This window comes from Sparus aurata, chromosome 12, assembly GCF_900880675.1.
Source record: "Sparus aurata chromosome 12, fSpaAur1.1, whole genome shotgun sequence".
NCBI classification, from domain to species: domain Eukaryota; kingdom Metazoa; phylum Chordata; class Actinopteri; order Spariformes; family Sparidae; genus Sparus; species Sparus aurata.
In genome coordinates, this window is record NC_044198.1 from 6,525,780 (window position 1) to 6,541,486 (window position 15,707).

A 15,707-nucleotide genomic window follows, 5' to 3' on the forward strand; every position below is an offset into this window, starting at 1 on the left:
TGATGGCTCAGAGTCATTTTATTAATGAAGATGTGGCATTGCTGTGTGTTTGTTAGTCAGGTGTCGCCCGGAGCCTGTTGCACCAGCTGTGTGTAAATTAAAGTTACAAACATTGCCGAGGCGTAATGTAAATTATTACCAAGTTGTGTGATTTATGCAGGTTTAAAGCGGCTGCACCGAAGAGATAAGTCACAACTGAATTCTTAAGTAACAGCTGAACAGTTACACATACCCCCAGGGTCGGTTTTGATTGTACATACTCTTTTGTAGTTTTGTATGATTAAATGTCCTTATTCTCATAATGTCACGACTACCAGCGCAGTGGTGTTGTTTTATATCTCCTTGGCTGTCGTCAGCCTCGCACACGGCGACACCGGCCCTCCATAACAACAGCAAACAGCTTGGAGTTGTCAGGAGTGCTGTCTCTGAGGAAGCTGCGCCAGAAGTTTTTTTCCCCCCCCTGCTCGCAGCGTTTATGCTAAGCTAACGTTCAACACATCACAAGTAACTGAAAATGTCGTGTTATTCTTTTTAAGCTTATTTCGCCGGTGCGGCTGAGAGAGGTTGTTCGGCGGGAGGGTTTCTTTTCATGTCTGAATGTGGGACGTGATAAAAAATGGATTAAAGAAAGAGCAGACTTTTGAAATGCCTTCTCTCGTCTGCGTCAGCGCCGATACACCCGCCACTTTGTTTCCCTAAATGACGTGCTCTAGTTCACACCAGTCACCTGCACAGTGGAGAGGTACGCCGCATGCGATGTTTGAGTACATGCGGGCTTTATTATCCCTCGTCTTTAAGAGCTAATGCATCTGCAGCTCAGCTCCTCAGCCGGTTCATTGTGGTGCTGTTCTAATATTATCTACCTAGCCGGAGATTAGCTCTAATCTGGCACCTGGTCAGTCTCCGGCAGCCAGGTGAGTCCTTCCCGAGGACTTAAACGTTCAACGGGTGCATGGTTTTGGTGGAGTTTTTCGATAAAACTGAGCTAACATTCGAGGCATCAGATGCTTTACAGTCTGAGCAGGTGCACGGCCGTCCCAATCCGCACCACGCCCTGTGTCACCATCTCCCCTACCGAGGTAAATATAGAAACAGATTTTGAATTGATGCACACCCAGTCAAACAGACATCACGCAGCCACAGCCGCTCGCATGCTGTTACACCCTCCGTTGTTCAGAGCTGTGCTATTGTGTCGCAGCGCCGCCGTAACTCGGCAGCTTTTGAGTTCGACCCAATCAGCGCTGCCAGGGTGCTTCGCCCTGCGTGCATGTGCCTGTGTGTGTGTGTGTGTCTCCATTCAGTAGGAACCACTTTTCACCAAATGAGGACACGCCATGCTGGGTGGCCTGGAAAAATTTCCTGGCACGGCTCCCATCTCGCCTATTGGCCGGAGCACATTCATGAAGACATAATCTCATCTGCTGACTCCCTTCTTCCTCTCTCCCTCACTTCGTCTCTTGTCAGTCCTGCCCCACGTCCCTCCGCGCCCTCCCCCACAACATACATACAACCAAAACACAGATCTGAAGAAACTCTGACGCCGAAAGGAACTTGTAGAATGCATCTCCGCAGAAATATTGTTTATTCCGCTCGCTGTCTGATATCTAAGTCTGCTTGTGTCGAAGCGGCTGCTGCTGCAGCTCCAGACAGCCGCAGTCCAAACAAGTTGTTTTCATTTTGTATTCAGCTTCAAAACTCCCTTTTTTTTTTTTTTTTTTTTTTACAGCGCAAGCAAAAAAAACTACAACAGAGCTGAAACGTTTCTACTAGATTCCTCAACGGTTGGATAGTGTAGCGAGAATGTGTTTCTTTCTCTTTTCTCTCTTTTTCGTGGGAAGCAAAGTAATTTTTTTCCCAGTCCACACTGCTCCGCGTTTTGAAATCTCGGGAGAAATGTTTTTTGTTGTTGTTGTTGTTGTTGTTGTTGCCTTTGAGTTCAATAAGTAACTCTATAATAATATTAATGATATTTACATGATAACGTGTTACGGCTATTTCTCTCCAAAACTCGTATCTTTTTGCAGAGACAAGATTTGATTTATTTATTCGACCGCGTGCACAAATCATACATAATCATATAGACATGAGTGATGTGATGCATATGAAAACGTATTCAAATCACACAAAAAAAAATCTCCTTCTGCATGTCCTACTGTAAGACTTGACGACACTGGATGACCCATTTGGACACATCGGCCAGGGAATGTCATCAGCCGATCTACAAGAGGTGCAAGAACTAAAGCGAAGAGTGATGTGATTATTTCAAGAGCTCCTTAAAACATTATTTAGAGTACATGCCTGCTGTTTTGCACTGATTTTATACATTACATCCATAGCGGGCGCACTGCAACTTTATTTCTACATTCAGTGCTGCATTAAACTCCCCATTAACATAATAGCACAGTTGTTGCAGTAAAGTCAAAACTTGAGCTGTGGCGGTCCGCACTGGTCTCCTAACATCTGCATGTTCGACTATAGCTGGTAGCAGATTCCACGTTGACAGTTACAGCAGCATCGTGTCCCGGGCCTGTGGTTGGAGCAGACGGTTTTTGGTTTATAGGTGCTGCAGTGTGGAGGAGCGTCACTGACATCGTCGAGTTTTCCCTAGATTTTTTTCCCGTGCGTGGTTGTAAAAAACCTGCCTAGAGAGCTTTGGTTTGACATCTTTGAACTTTTAATTAAATCTCATGCGGGGAAATCTGTCAAGTGCCAATGTGACTCTGCACTCATTTGAACTGTGAACTTTAATTACAAGTGACATAAATTCTCTCTGTGAGTCTATTTTTTTTCCCCCCACTTAATATCAATCATGTGATAACATTAACAATTTAAAAACGTGTCACTCGTATTTTAGTTATTTTGTTGGTATGCAGCTGGCTGATGTATATATTCCTTTACGCACATATATGAAAACCTATTGGAGATGATGATGATGCAGAAAAGGATACATGCTCATTTATAATGAACAATTCCCAGTGAAGTTTACTGCGTCAGTGCACTTATGTCATGTTAGGCAGTAGTGTTTTCTTGTTTAGCTGTGAAACATCCTGCATCCATTACATATCCTTGTCACAAGTGTTTGGCAACCACATTTTGGGCATCATTGCAGAAAATGTGCGTGTACATTTATCAGTGGATACATCAAAATCAGAATATTTAAATCCTCCTAGTATCACTATCGCTGGGCCCCAAAAGAATCAGTCAGGCTTTTAATAGTTTTAATGATAATGGCAACCTGATAATAACCTGCTAAAGCAATGAAGTGTCTAAAGTGTTTTCCAAAGCTGAAGGATTTTCGGTGCTCTTTTCAAATCAAGCCTCGCGTCAGAGACAAGAAGAGTGTCATTTTGTTTCAACGCAAGCTGAAACAAAACATCGGCTTGCACAAATATGCTCGCGCATACTGCGGTCCATAGTCAGTCTTTGATATATATAAATATAAAACACAAACAGAGTAATTAGTCAGTTGTTGGTGGCCTGTCAGTGCCGCAGCTTCCTGCCTGAGCGTCCTGTGGCGAAAAGAAGGACAGCAGGGCCGAGTCCGGGCCCCTGTTGGCCTGCCCCACAGCCTGAGGACAGAAGACGAATCACTTCTGCCTCCATGATGCAGGCTTTTATCATCGAGATGAAAAAGACCCACATGAAAAAAAAAAAAAAAAAAGCTCATGCGCAGCAGCAGGCTGCGAGACAGCACTTCAGTTACCCCAATGTTTCTTTCTTCCTCTAAAAAGTCTAAAAGTTGATTTAATGCTGCTGCTGAAATGCAAAGTCAGAGAGAGGACGCCGTCAAGAGTCTCGTCTAACGTGATTCTCATGTGAGAAGAGTGGCGGCAGACCAGACAAAAAAGAAAAGTGAAAGACGGTGAAAGAGGAAGCGAGCCCAGCAGCTAGCCTGATTTATTGATGGAGTCGCTTTTGGCAGCCAGAGACTTCCTCTAAGACAGGATGCCAGTTTAGCAAGGATACGCTTTTTGTGGTGTAAGATTTAACACAGGAACTAAGAAAGGAGGTTCTGGGGCTAAAAATAGGCGATGCCTGCGACTGAGGACCCTTTAGAGACTGTAGCATAGTGTCAAAGCCTGAGTCTATACACAAGATTTGATTTGTTTGGTGTTTTTTTGCTGCTATAGTGGCTGAGAGCTAATGTAGAAACTAGTCTGGCTGTCAGGAGAAGAAGAAGGAGGGAGGCACTCATGCTTTGTTGAAAAGTAAAACATTGACTTGTTGGAAGTTATGTGATGATTGAGGATAAAGTATAAAAGGAAAGTCACTTAAGTAGTCATAAGATCACAAATAAAAACATGTTGAAAGTTTCCAGATACGAGGTTAGGGTTGGATATTTTAGGACCCCTCAGGTGGGGTCAGGGTTGGGGATGAAACATTTTTTGGGGGATCGTCCAAAACTGCAGAAATGTTGGGAGAATATTAAAAGGGAGATAACAAGTATTTTAAATGTTGACTTACCTTTTGAATGCACTGGATTATATATTGGGATGTATGTCGAGAAGTATACTCTCTGGCACAAGAGAGACGTTTGTAAATGATTAGTTCCCCATAGATCCTTATCCCACACCTGTAGACTGAGTTTTCAATCTACAGACCCTAGGTCAGTCGCCTGTGGACACTTGTCCTTAACGTATAGTCCTGAACCGCAAGACCCCCTATTCCTGAATCTATAGGCTGTCGTCCTAAATCTACAGACCTACATCTTGAATCTGTACATTCTCCACAATCCAACTTGTGTTGATCCGCACTCCTCAACCTCAAGACTCTCCCTCCATATAGACTCTGTACTGTTACTCTAATCTGTAGACCTGTGCTTGCGGAACGCCTAGACCCTCGTTCGGCCGTTATGTCAGCCTTGGATTGTAAATCTATAGACCATTGTTCCTAATTTCTTGACCCACATTCCTAATTTATAGACCTTAGTTCTGAATTTATCTATAGGTCTCTGTTCTCAATCTGTAGATCCTTACTTAGTTGATTGGCGACCCTTATCCTTAATGTAAAGTCCTGATCCTGAACAATAGGACCCCAGTCCTGAATCTAGAGGCCCTCGTCCTTGATTTACAGACTATTATTTATAGGTCCTCAACCTTAATATTGTCTGTAACCTACAGACCGTATTTCCTCCATGGACTCTTGCATTATATCTATAGACCCTCACTCAACATTCATAGAATATCCTCATAAATCCATAGACTTTACTCTTGAATCTATAGACTCTCATCTTTTGTCCTGATTCTGTAGACCTTGTGTAGACCTTATCTCTGGTCTTGAGTTCATAGTTTTATCTATAGACTTTTGACTCTTTTTGCCACCTCTGTTCTTCATTTTTCGACGCTTGTTCAATGTTGACTCTCAGCTGGAATCTATGGATCCATTCTTTCCAAATATCCTGGAACCTGTAGACATGTATTTTTTTGTCTCTAACTCCTCAATCGTGAAATTCTTATCCTTTATCCATACATTTTTTATTTAGAATCGCGTGATATGATCTAAATCATCGCCTTTGATCAGGTGACCCCTGACTTGACTCCATATACCACTGTCTGTTGAATCTGTAGCCTTTAATCTATAAACTCCCATCCTAAATCTGCAGGCACTCGTTTTATATCTATAGTCCGCGTTCTAAATCCATAAACCATTGTCCTCAGCCATCATGAGAAAGCATGTTGAGGTGCTTCAAAAGTTAAATATGTTCAAAATGCTACCATATCTGTTTTCCTGTTTTGATTGAATAGAAATACACTGTGCCGAGCGAAATGACCATGGATTTATGTGTCCTTAATGAATAAGATGTCAAGTGTGCAAATTTGTTTTAATCCCAGGTTAAGTATTGAGTTTTTTTTTGACTCACAGGTGTTGCAAAAAAACTCCCTCTCCGCCATCACAGACCTCAGCATAATTACAGATATAGATCAACAGAGGAAGTCATAAAGGATGTTGAACACGCACGTCATTTCATAATTGAGGTTAAAGCGCGTTGAGTCGGAGGCGCTGTTGCCGGCCCGTGGCCTTGTGATGGAGATTAGGACAGATTTAGATCACGGCCTGCAGAGTAGATGGAGCCAGGTACTGTAGGTTAAGAGCAGTCAGCTGACGGACAAACCTACTGTTATATTTGAATGTGTCGGCCGTCATCTCCATGGCAACTCCGGCGGAAAATAAAGCCTTTCTGAAACGCTTACATGTGGCCAGTATACGCGGCTGGTGACTTATTATAAACCGTTTGCGGTCTTTCTGTCATTCTAAAACTGTTTCCCTCAAGTTTGCGAGTGTAGACTGAACCACAAAGTGAAATCATGTGAAATAAAGGCTTGCAGATAGAAAAAAGTTTTTTTTCATTAGCTGCCTGGCAAAACAAAACAAATGAAATCGGACTGGAGTTTCTCAGAGAGCCTGTCGCTTTCTCGTTCCAAAGAGGACGAGACGTCTCCTGTGAGGATAAATGCCGGTCAGCGAGCTCGCTGACAGCCACAACAGCTGAAGTCTCCTGTCTCTGGAGTTGCCATTCATGTTGGATTACATGGTGCGGCAAAGGGCAAGGCCCGTCTCACCCCACGGATCCATGTTTGCAGACCATTGAGGCGTTGCCAAACAGACATGTCTTACAGGGAACACTCTGAGACAATCAATCACAGGCCCCCGAGCTCCTGCGAGGCGGCCACCTGTCCCACTTCGAGGACAGTGCATGAAGCCACAGACGGGCCCAAACAAACTGCAGCTGACTCTCCAAGGATCCCCATTAAAAGCCCCGCTGAATTAGTAATGAGGTTGTTGGTTCGTTTGGAGCTAAACGGGCATCACTGCAGTGCGAGCAGAGAGCCGAGACGTGAAAATCCGCAGTATAGATTAAATTACAGAGCAATGAGGAAGTAATAACCTGTTAATGTTTGCTGTGCTCGTAAAATGCAGCCGTCTTGAAGGACGGCGACGTGTTGGAATCCGCGCTCTGAACGACAGGATACCCGATACTTTGAAATCTCGGCTAATACCTGTAAAGTTTGGCCCCTCTGCCACACAATCCAGCGAGCAAACAGTTAACAGCGGGAGGTTTGTTTTCCTGGTAAACACATCTGGCGTGTAAACAAAGAGTTTGTCTGCAGAAGCCATACAAGGGGCTGCCGAGGGGGCCCTCAGTTTACAAGGGGCTCCCTCAACACAAATGGATAATGTGAACTCTTGTGTTTTAATACCTTTTTGTGATTTAAGCATTTAAAGATGGATTTACTTTTTTTTATTACAGGCCCGTCAAATATCAAAACATGTAGATGAGAGGGCATTTTGGGATCTGACGAAAGAACTCATTTGGGTTGACCCTGATATTGGAAAAATCTCAGATCTTAACCAGATTTTTCTGGAGTTTTCAACTGCATCTTACTGCCTTTATCAGTGGATGGAGTTTGCTCAGTTGTCATCATGTGACCTAGGTACAGAACTGCAGTCACGGTTCAGGGTTGCGTAGTAAACGGATTCCACGTAATGTAAAACGTGTGAAATTAGATTAGTTTCTTTGTCCGTGATTACTGGATTACATTGTTGATTAAAATACAGCAATTTTAAAATTATCAAACTTTTTTTTTGATAACCAACATTATTCAGATATGAAAGGTGCACCTGACATATGGGCTTTCTAAGAAAACTGCCCCACTTTGTGGCAGACCTGGTGGGGGAAAAAAAACAGAACGGTGTTGAGTCAAAGCAAAGGGCTAATTTAGCATTGGACCCTCCGAAATAGCCTCCCGCTCCTGGCAATATCACCGTCCCTTCGACTTGGGAGTGCAAATTTTTTAGCAGCCAAAAATAAAGTTGCTGCCATCTGTCGAGACCTCAACTTCAAATCTGAGGAAACACTTGCACAATAGACACGGCATCCCACATTTTAAGATTACACACAGATGACACCTGCAGTTTGTGCCGATGCAGTTCATGTAAGGGTCATTTGATTGCACCAACTGTAAATGCTCACTATGCAAAATGCATTGTATTTGCATTGAGAGTGTTTCTCTACATATTTAAAGAGGGAAACAGCGTAAAACGTAGATTACTTTTGGTTTTGTCCATTTTGAATATAAGGTGTTATATTATAATTATGTTTTAAGTCATCCAGAAGTGTTCAGATTTTATTTTACACTTTCTTTTGTAATACAGTATAAGTTATCTGACCCAACCCTCATAGTACAGTATGTAGCACTTCAAAATGCTAGTAAATGGACCTTGAGTTGAGATTAGTTTATCAAATCAAGATTTTGGAATTTAATCTTGGAGCCTCTGCTGCAGTTTGGGGAATCTTAGGGCATTATTTTGAGTTAACTGTTGCTGTGGACACTCGCCTGGGGCCCCAGAAATGCTCGAACCAACCCTGTCTCAACTGACCAAAGCGGAAAATTAGTCTTTCTGTGAAAATGATAGTTCCCATCAGGAAACTACCATACCTTCTGTTCTCCTTCTCTTTATTTTCTGGCCAACTAGATTTGAAAGAACATCAAATAATCTCTCCAAATCCTGAACACCTGCCTATGTTTTCCTTACACAAACAATTTAAAGTGAAAATTAAATATGGAGGCAAGGGAAATCAGCAGTCAGTCAGACTCTTTGTAAATAAACAATATCTCCGAATCAAAGCAGTGCGGTAACATGTCAAAGAGGATAGATGACTGCTCGTTCTAATGATTCTGCCTCTGTGTCTTTTGCAGCTCAAGATCTCTTTCAACGAGTCGAGTCTGGCGAGTACGTACGAGTATCCGTCAGAGAGCAGCACGTGGGACAGCGGGGACGAGGACGAGGATGAGAAAGAAGATGAGAAGGTGGCGGATGACCAGCCAAGCATGGTGGGACGCATCCACATTCCCCGACCCAGTTTCACCACCTCGCCCACGCACACGACCAACAGCAACGGTGAGACAACATGAAATATGACGGAGCGAAGAAAAAGTGGTGTCCAGTTTGAAATCACGAGCGGCATTAGAATCTCTGTCAAGTTGGTCTCAATATCAACAGATATTGACCAGACTGCTATGAAATTAACTGGAGATATTCATGACCCCCAAAGGATGATCCATAGTAATGATTTTGGCAGCCCTCTGAAGCATCCATTAGCTCAAAAATTATACCTGTCCAACACTTGGTACACAACAATGAATCTTGAAATTATCCAGCGTATTTTTGATGTCATTGTATATATTCATGGTCCCCGGAGGATAAATCATTTCATGTGGTGACCCTCTAAACTTTGCTCCGAAGCAACCCGTAGGTCAAAATGTATTCTTGTCCAAACACTTTGGTCGACAACAAGTTCTCTTGAAATCAAATGGCAGCTGCATCTTAAATGTCACTGTAGATGTTCATGGTCGCCAGAGGATGCGTCATCCAGTGTTGTGGCAGGCAACCCTTTGAACTTTGCAGTGAGGCAACCACGGAAAGAAATTCCACTTGTAATACTAGCAACACAGAATTCTTGCAGGATTATAACTGCATTTAGTGAGCACACTCCTGCTCCTCAGAGGATGAACATACTCAATTTTGAACACCCCAAGCTTGCCCCTTTATGAATAAACACAAATCATGCAATTAAATGTGTTTATGTAGCAGTTATGTAAAAGCAGAGTTAGTGGAAGGCATGTCTGGGACACATGAGATCAAGAAAAACAAAATAAGTGTTAATGAGGAAGTAAAACTAAAAGCATTAGCAACATTAATAGGGCGACAGCTTTTGCGGTGCTGGGAATAAATAAAAAGGAAGCAAAATGCTAATAGAGAGCGGGATCAGTAGCTCTTACTTAATGTCACAAAAGTGCACTTTATGGACAAGGGTCTTATGTAGGATATTGTGTGTACAAGACATGAATTGAAACAAGTATTAAACCACATCAGAGGTATTTTGGACCTTATTTCACCCAATTCTTGTTGTGAGGTGTGAAGTGGAGATCAGATCTTTTCACTCTGCGGTTCATCACCCCTCACGCTGGCCCACTGACGACCAAATGGAAAGATTAGCGAGGCAGTGTAAGAGGAGAGGAGGACTATCTGACTGTAATATTTTTAATCAGTTTACATGAAGCGGCACATCCCGTATTACACCTGCCTCATAAAGCTGTTCACATCCAGCTTAAGCTGAGACTGCGTCACGGAAGGCTTTCGAGTTGATTTTGTGGTCATTGTTGCGGCGTTTTAAATGTCTTAATGTGTTCACCAGCCCGCTGCGTCGAGGCTCTGCGCTCAGCCAGAAAATGCACATAAAACTGCTGTTTTCCACTCCGAGGCTGATATTACCACGCTCATGTGCCCTGTGCAAATGTAACGGGGACTGACAACATTAAGTGTGATGACAGTGACCCCTACTGGACAAATTGTGAACTACATTTAAAACAGTGTTACAGTGGCAACAACATATGGAAGAAAAAACACTTATTGACATTTTGGTAACACGTGATGTCTTTTTATCGTCTGCAGACCTTTCCAACTATGTTCCCAAGCACTCGGTGGACTTCAGCGCCTGGCAGGAGCACAAACATGATGACAGCGTTTACCAGGAGGACACCACTTCTCAACAGACCCAGATGACAGAGGAAGTAATGGTGAGACGGAGCGCCATTCATCAAACAATTCAGCTTTTACAGCTTTCAGTTTGAGAGTCGAGTGCCAGGAAATGTCTCCTCTCATGACGGTCCCAGTTTAGATTTCCAGTTAACTTTCTGCAGAGTTTGCATTTTTGCAAAAAAAAGAAAAATCATTTGGATCACAGATTTTGAGGGCCAAAGGCAATGTGTCTAAATGCCAACCAGTAGTCCCAAAACCCAAACATATTCATTTCAGAATGAAATATACCTGAGAAGCTTGATAAACAACCTGTTATTGAAGGGATTGCAGATTAATTGAGAGAGGCAGCAGGTTCCACTCTTGTGCTGTGTTTTTTGGTGGTGGAACAATCCCTTTTTCCTTCCATTATGGATGGAACAGGAGTAACCAAAATTTTCCCTTGGAGTGCCAAAACTGAAATTAATGGTGGGCGACAGGCCAAAAGCTACAACCTGTTGTATTGTAATGTTAAGACGCAAAATAGTAGTAGGATCCAAAGTTTACTCAGTTGACCGACTTCCTCTGGCTAGGGTCACGTTCCCTTCCATGTTTGCGTCATTGTGCATGATTCCATGTGGTTTATATTCAATTTTTTCATATTAAATGTTTACGTTTTTTTTTTTAATGCGTGGTGGGCCAATTTTGGTCCATCGGCCACAAGCTTGTGGCAGCCTGGAATTTTGGATGCTGCCTATTAACAGTGCAGTTTCATCTTCAATTCAAGCTAAAGGTCATCATTCTGTAGTCTATGTTTCATGATGAGAAAATAAACGTCAACTTCAACATTTTAGGCATTGCATTCATAATGCCTGGTGATCAAAAACTCCACAGGCCTTTTAAGAAAGTCAGAACGAATATTGACAAGACGAAGAAACAGTGTAGTGTGGGTGGAATCAGTTGTAAAGTATACAGTACATTTAGGACATCGTACATGTTCACTGGCAGAACACTGAAATCGCCGGTGTACAGGTGCAGGATGATATTGCCAAAACGAAACAAAATCAGGGCAAAGAACAGAACAATAACGAGATGTCTGCTTTATGACGTGAGCTTTGAAGGTGCTGAGCACAGTTGTCCTCTCTCCACAGCTCACCCCGGCAGACAGCTCCTCCCTGTCCGACTACAGCAGCGAACCCGCTCTTTACTTCTGATCACTCGGACCAATCAGCTGTACAGTAGCATCTCACCCGTGGGACCAGACTGCAGCCAGAGCCCAGCCAGGTCTGCCACACCTGGGCCTGAACTGCCTCCAGCTCTACACTCCAGCCGCCTCTAAGCACATCTTCTTGATCAGACAGGAAACAATGTTTTGTTTGGGGTTTTTTTTGTTTTTTTTTAATTTCTTTTCGGGGGGGGGGGTGATGATTTCCTGCCACGGTACCACCGCACGCCACGTTACCAACTGCATATCAGAGCAGGGCAGCTTTTTGTCAGACGGCCAGTATTCCATTCCCACCTTCTCTCTGACCTGAAATCCAAGAGCAGCTGGACTGTGTTTCCCCCCCCCCCACCATCCTGGACAGTTGACCTGTCAGCCTCCCTCCTTCATCGTTCCTCGCCGACAAAATAGAATCAAATCCACTGTCACGATCTAGAGAGCTGCCCGTCTTCTTCTCCAGACTCCGGAAGAAGTTCATCGGCTTTCACGTCCCCCCCCTGCATTTGTCCTGCTTCATCATTCACTTCAAGTCTTTGGGAGATACTGACAAGCGAAGGAGCTCAAAAGCTCCTTCAAAGAACAGGAAGCCACCAGTGCCCATGCGTAGGTGACGGGGAGTTCAGTGTTAGCATGAAAACATGTCGATTGGACGTGGAGGTCCACTCGTGTAGATCGCCGGCAGACTCAAAAAAAAAAAATGGTGAAAGGGTGCCACAATTGTAGTTTATTTTTTTTTTGTCCTTTTTGTTTTTGTACCTGCATGTTTTGATTTCAGCCAACAGCTCGGTTGGTTCTCTTTTACTGTAAAGCTTCTGTATGCCTTTTTAGTTTTGTTTTTCTCTGGCAAACTATGCTGTATCGAAGCTGCTGGACGTTTTGGTAGAAGAGTCTTTTAACGGCAAGCAAACTTCAACAACAACAAAAAAAAAACTCCCTTCTTTGTGACGAGGGAGGGTTCAATTATGCACCCCAGGGAAGATGTTCCGTCAATCAGCGGCAACTCTGATTTCTGAGTGAACGCTTGATAAAAGTGACCTTGGCCAACAATGTCTGTACGTCCGTGTCGCCGGTGACAAACACAAATCATCATACTGTAGAATGTTTCTGTATATCCTCTTATCAAGGTTACCTGCGTCACGTTTTATCAGAAGCTGTTAAGACCTCCCGACCAATTCTTTCTGGCTTTTCCTCGTGTATTTATTCCTGCTTAAAGTTGAAGTTTGCATGTCTGAGACCTGCTCATGTACAAAAGACAATTTTTTTGTAAAGACAAATTGTGCTGGTGTGGAAGGAAACCGGCGAGGTTTTCTCTGTTTTTTTTTTTGTTTTGTTTGTTTTCCAGTCGGACCTCATGTACTTTGACATTCCACAGAGAAAGAAGCCGGTCCATCGGAGCAATGAAGGCAACAATGATTATGATCACTCGTAATATGGCGTGTTTGTGAGAGCGAATGCAAAGATTGTGTGTGTGCGTGTGTTTGAAGGTATATGTAATGTTTTTTTTGTTTTGTTTTTTTAATTAAGATTGTTTTATATAAGATTGCACCAAGTTTCCAGATGATTTTTTTTTTAAAAACTCATAATGCCAACCGATTAAAGTGTTGCTGTAACGGCCTCACACTCCTTCTTTTACACGCGCAGGATCGACCCTTCGGCCAGTATTGTTGTACAGTTTCCACCATATTTTCATATTCTCAAGTACGAACGCGTGTTTCTTACTCCTGTCACGTTTCTTTTTCTTCTTATTTCTCCGATCAGGTGAAACGCGGTTATTTGGATTTTTCGCTGTGAGGGGGGGATGTCTTTGTCCGATCTGTTTTGTCTGCGGTCTTGGATGTTAAATGTGTTTTGCACTGTCATGCTGTTAGCTTTTGTTTTGCACCTCATGAGAAGGAGCAGAGTACGCGACGGAGGAAATGTGCACTTAAAAAAAAAAAAAAGAAAAAAAAAAGAACAAGAAGTCTAGTTGGAGAGTTTTGTTTCCGAACAGTAGCCTTTATGGACACCTGCTTTTAGACAACCATTGATTGTATGTCACACGGTTAACAGGAGGAAGAATTTCGAGCCCTTGTTTGGCGTACTAACATTTTTTTTTAGACTGTCAGGTGTTGACTTTTTTTATGATCAAAATGAATGAATAACGTTTTGGAATAGAACTCTTCAACTGTAAGTGATGAATGCACTGCCGATGAATGCCATGTCCACTTTCTTTCTTTTTTTTTTTTTTTTTAACTATTTGCCACAGCCTTGCATCAAAAAAAGTCTTATGATTGTCGGCCTTGATGCTGTGACCACTAACTGTAGCCCAAGTGTAATTTTCCCGCACAGGTCCAGGGCTTCATCTTTGTGCTGAAGTGGCCCTCAAAACACCCGTCAAATCCTTCAGCTCACTCTGATGTTATCGCTCAGTCGACCTAATGTGTTGTGCAGAAGCTTTAAAGGCCCATACCATGGATTATACAACCTTTAGCCCTTTGAGTACAAATCACGTACACCTTGCATTATCGTTGACCACTCTGCAAGCTGTGGTTTAGAAGTTAAGAGTTTTTTTCACCATTCCAGATTATCGCTGGTTTCCACTCAATTTCTTATGGCATGGAAATCCCATTTACTTTGAAACTTGCTTGACTTGTATAAAACAAAATGAGCATCTTTTTATATATATTTAAATATCGTTTAGTTTGTACGGTTAGGGCAACGGGGACATTGCACATTAATAACATTTTTGTAGATGTGACAGTTGAGCTATTCTGGCTAATTTTCAACTGCAGACCCCGGGCAGGTGCAACATCAGGTCCCACAGTCGTTGCATCACAATGTCGTAAGGCTTGGTATCCTTTGAAATAACATTTCTATACCAATATTATACTTCTGTCATACCTTTCTCTGGAAAAAACCCCAGAATCCAGAATTGTTTCCACTTTCAAACTGCCAATTTCTTTCTTTTTATCCGACGTAAGTTTAAAAAGATGGTGAATCTGAGCATGTGTACTACAGACACATTTCAATCTGTGCCAAAAAGTACCGAAGTTCAGTATCCATCCACACAATGTGCAGTGCATACCAGCACTCCATCCATGTGGAGATGACTAGATAATGACTCTCTTTAAGAATTTGCATTTAAATACACAATAGTTTATCATAACGTAGAGTAACAATGATGGACAAAAGTGTATGCAGACTGACGTTTGTTTTTTTATAGAGGTTAAGCAAGTTACATGGATCTACTAGTTTATTTTCATACTATGAGGAAAAGAATGGAAACCAGCTGCTGCTTTGAACAGTAGGAAAAACAAACAAAAAACAAAAATGACGCACATGATTTGTATTTAAGGAGCTTAAAAAGCCCAGAACACATGGGTGTGGTCCTTTAAGTTTCAAAGACTGCCTCACTTGGACCTGCTGTGGAGTCGTAGCTAACAGTCACATGACACGCCTGTGGTTCCATCTGTGGTAGCTGCTTTTGACAGCCAAAACCCCAAAGAGGACGTTTACTCTCTCTGGGAACCTTTAGCCCTCTGTCTTTCTGTGAACTGAAGGACCAAAAAAAGGCAGAGTGGATTATGGGAAAATCTCCACTGATCGTCCTCAACGACACCAGCCAGAACCTTTCTGTTGGATATTACATGGACATAGAGGCACACAACTTGACTTCTGAAGTGTACATGCGGTCTCTCTCTCTCTCTCTCGCCGCAGTGTTTTTCCATCTCGTCTACTCCTGTTGCAAAATGAGCAGTCTGTGTTGGTCACACTGTAGCAACTCTGTGGTAGAAGCTCCATCTTGTTCCCCCTTTTACTTTCCCCCCTCGTCTGTAAATCGACATCACAGCAGATGTGCTTACTGTAAAGTTATTGTCAATGATTTGGGCAAATAAAAAATAAAAATAAAAAGACAAAGTGATGTCATACTTGTACAAATGAAAGCTCAATAAATAGAAGACTTGAACAAATGTAAATACTGTGTGTC

General features: G+C 42.6%; 1 protein-coding gene across 1 annotated transcript in view; it reads left to right on the forward strand.

Annotated features, from left to right (window-relative positions):
• Positions 1-15,690, forward strand: part of tprn (taperin) — a 29,845-nt gene extending 14,155 nt beyond the window's left edge. The window contains exons 2-4 of the mRNA XM_030436418.1: positions 8,700-8,901; positions 10,456-10,580; positions 11,670-15,690. Coding sequence (XP_030292278.1) covers positions 8,700-8,901; positions 10,456-10,580; positions 11,670-11,732 — 390 coding nt within the window. The 3' untranslated portion in view covers positions 11,733-15,690. The remainder of the gene's footprint in view (positions 1-8,699; positions 8,902-10,455; positions 10,581-11,669) is intronic.
• The last annotated feature ends 17 nt before the right edge of the window (positions 15,691-15,707 follow it).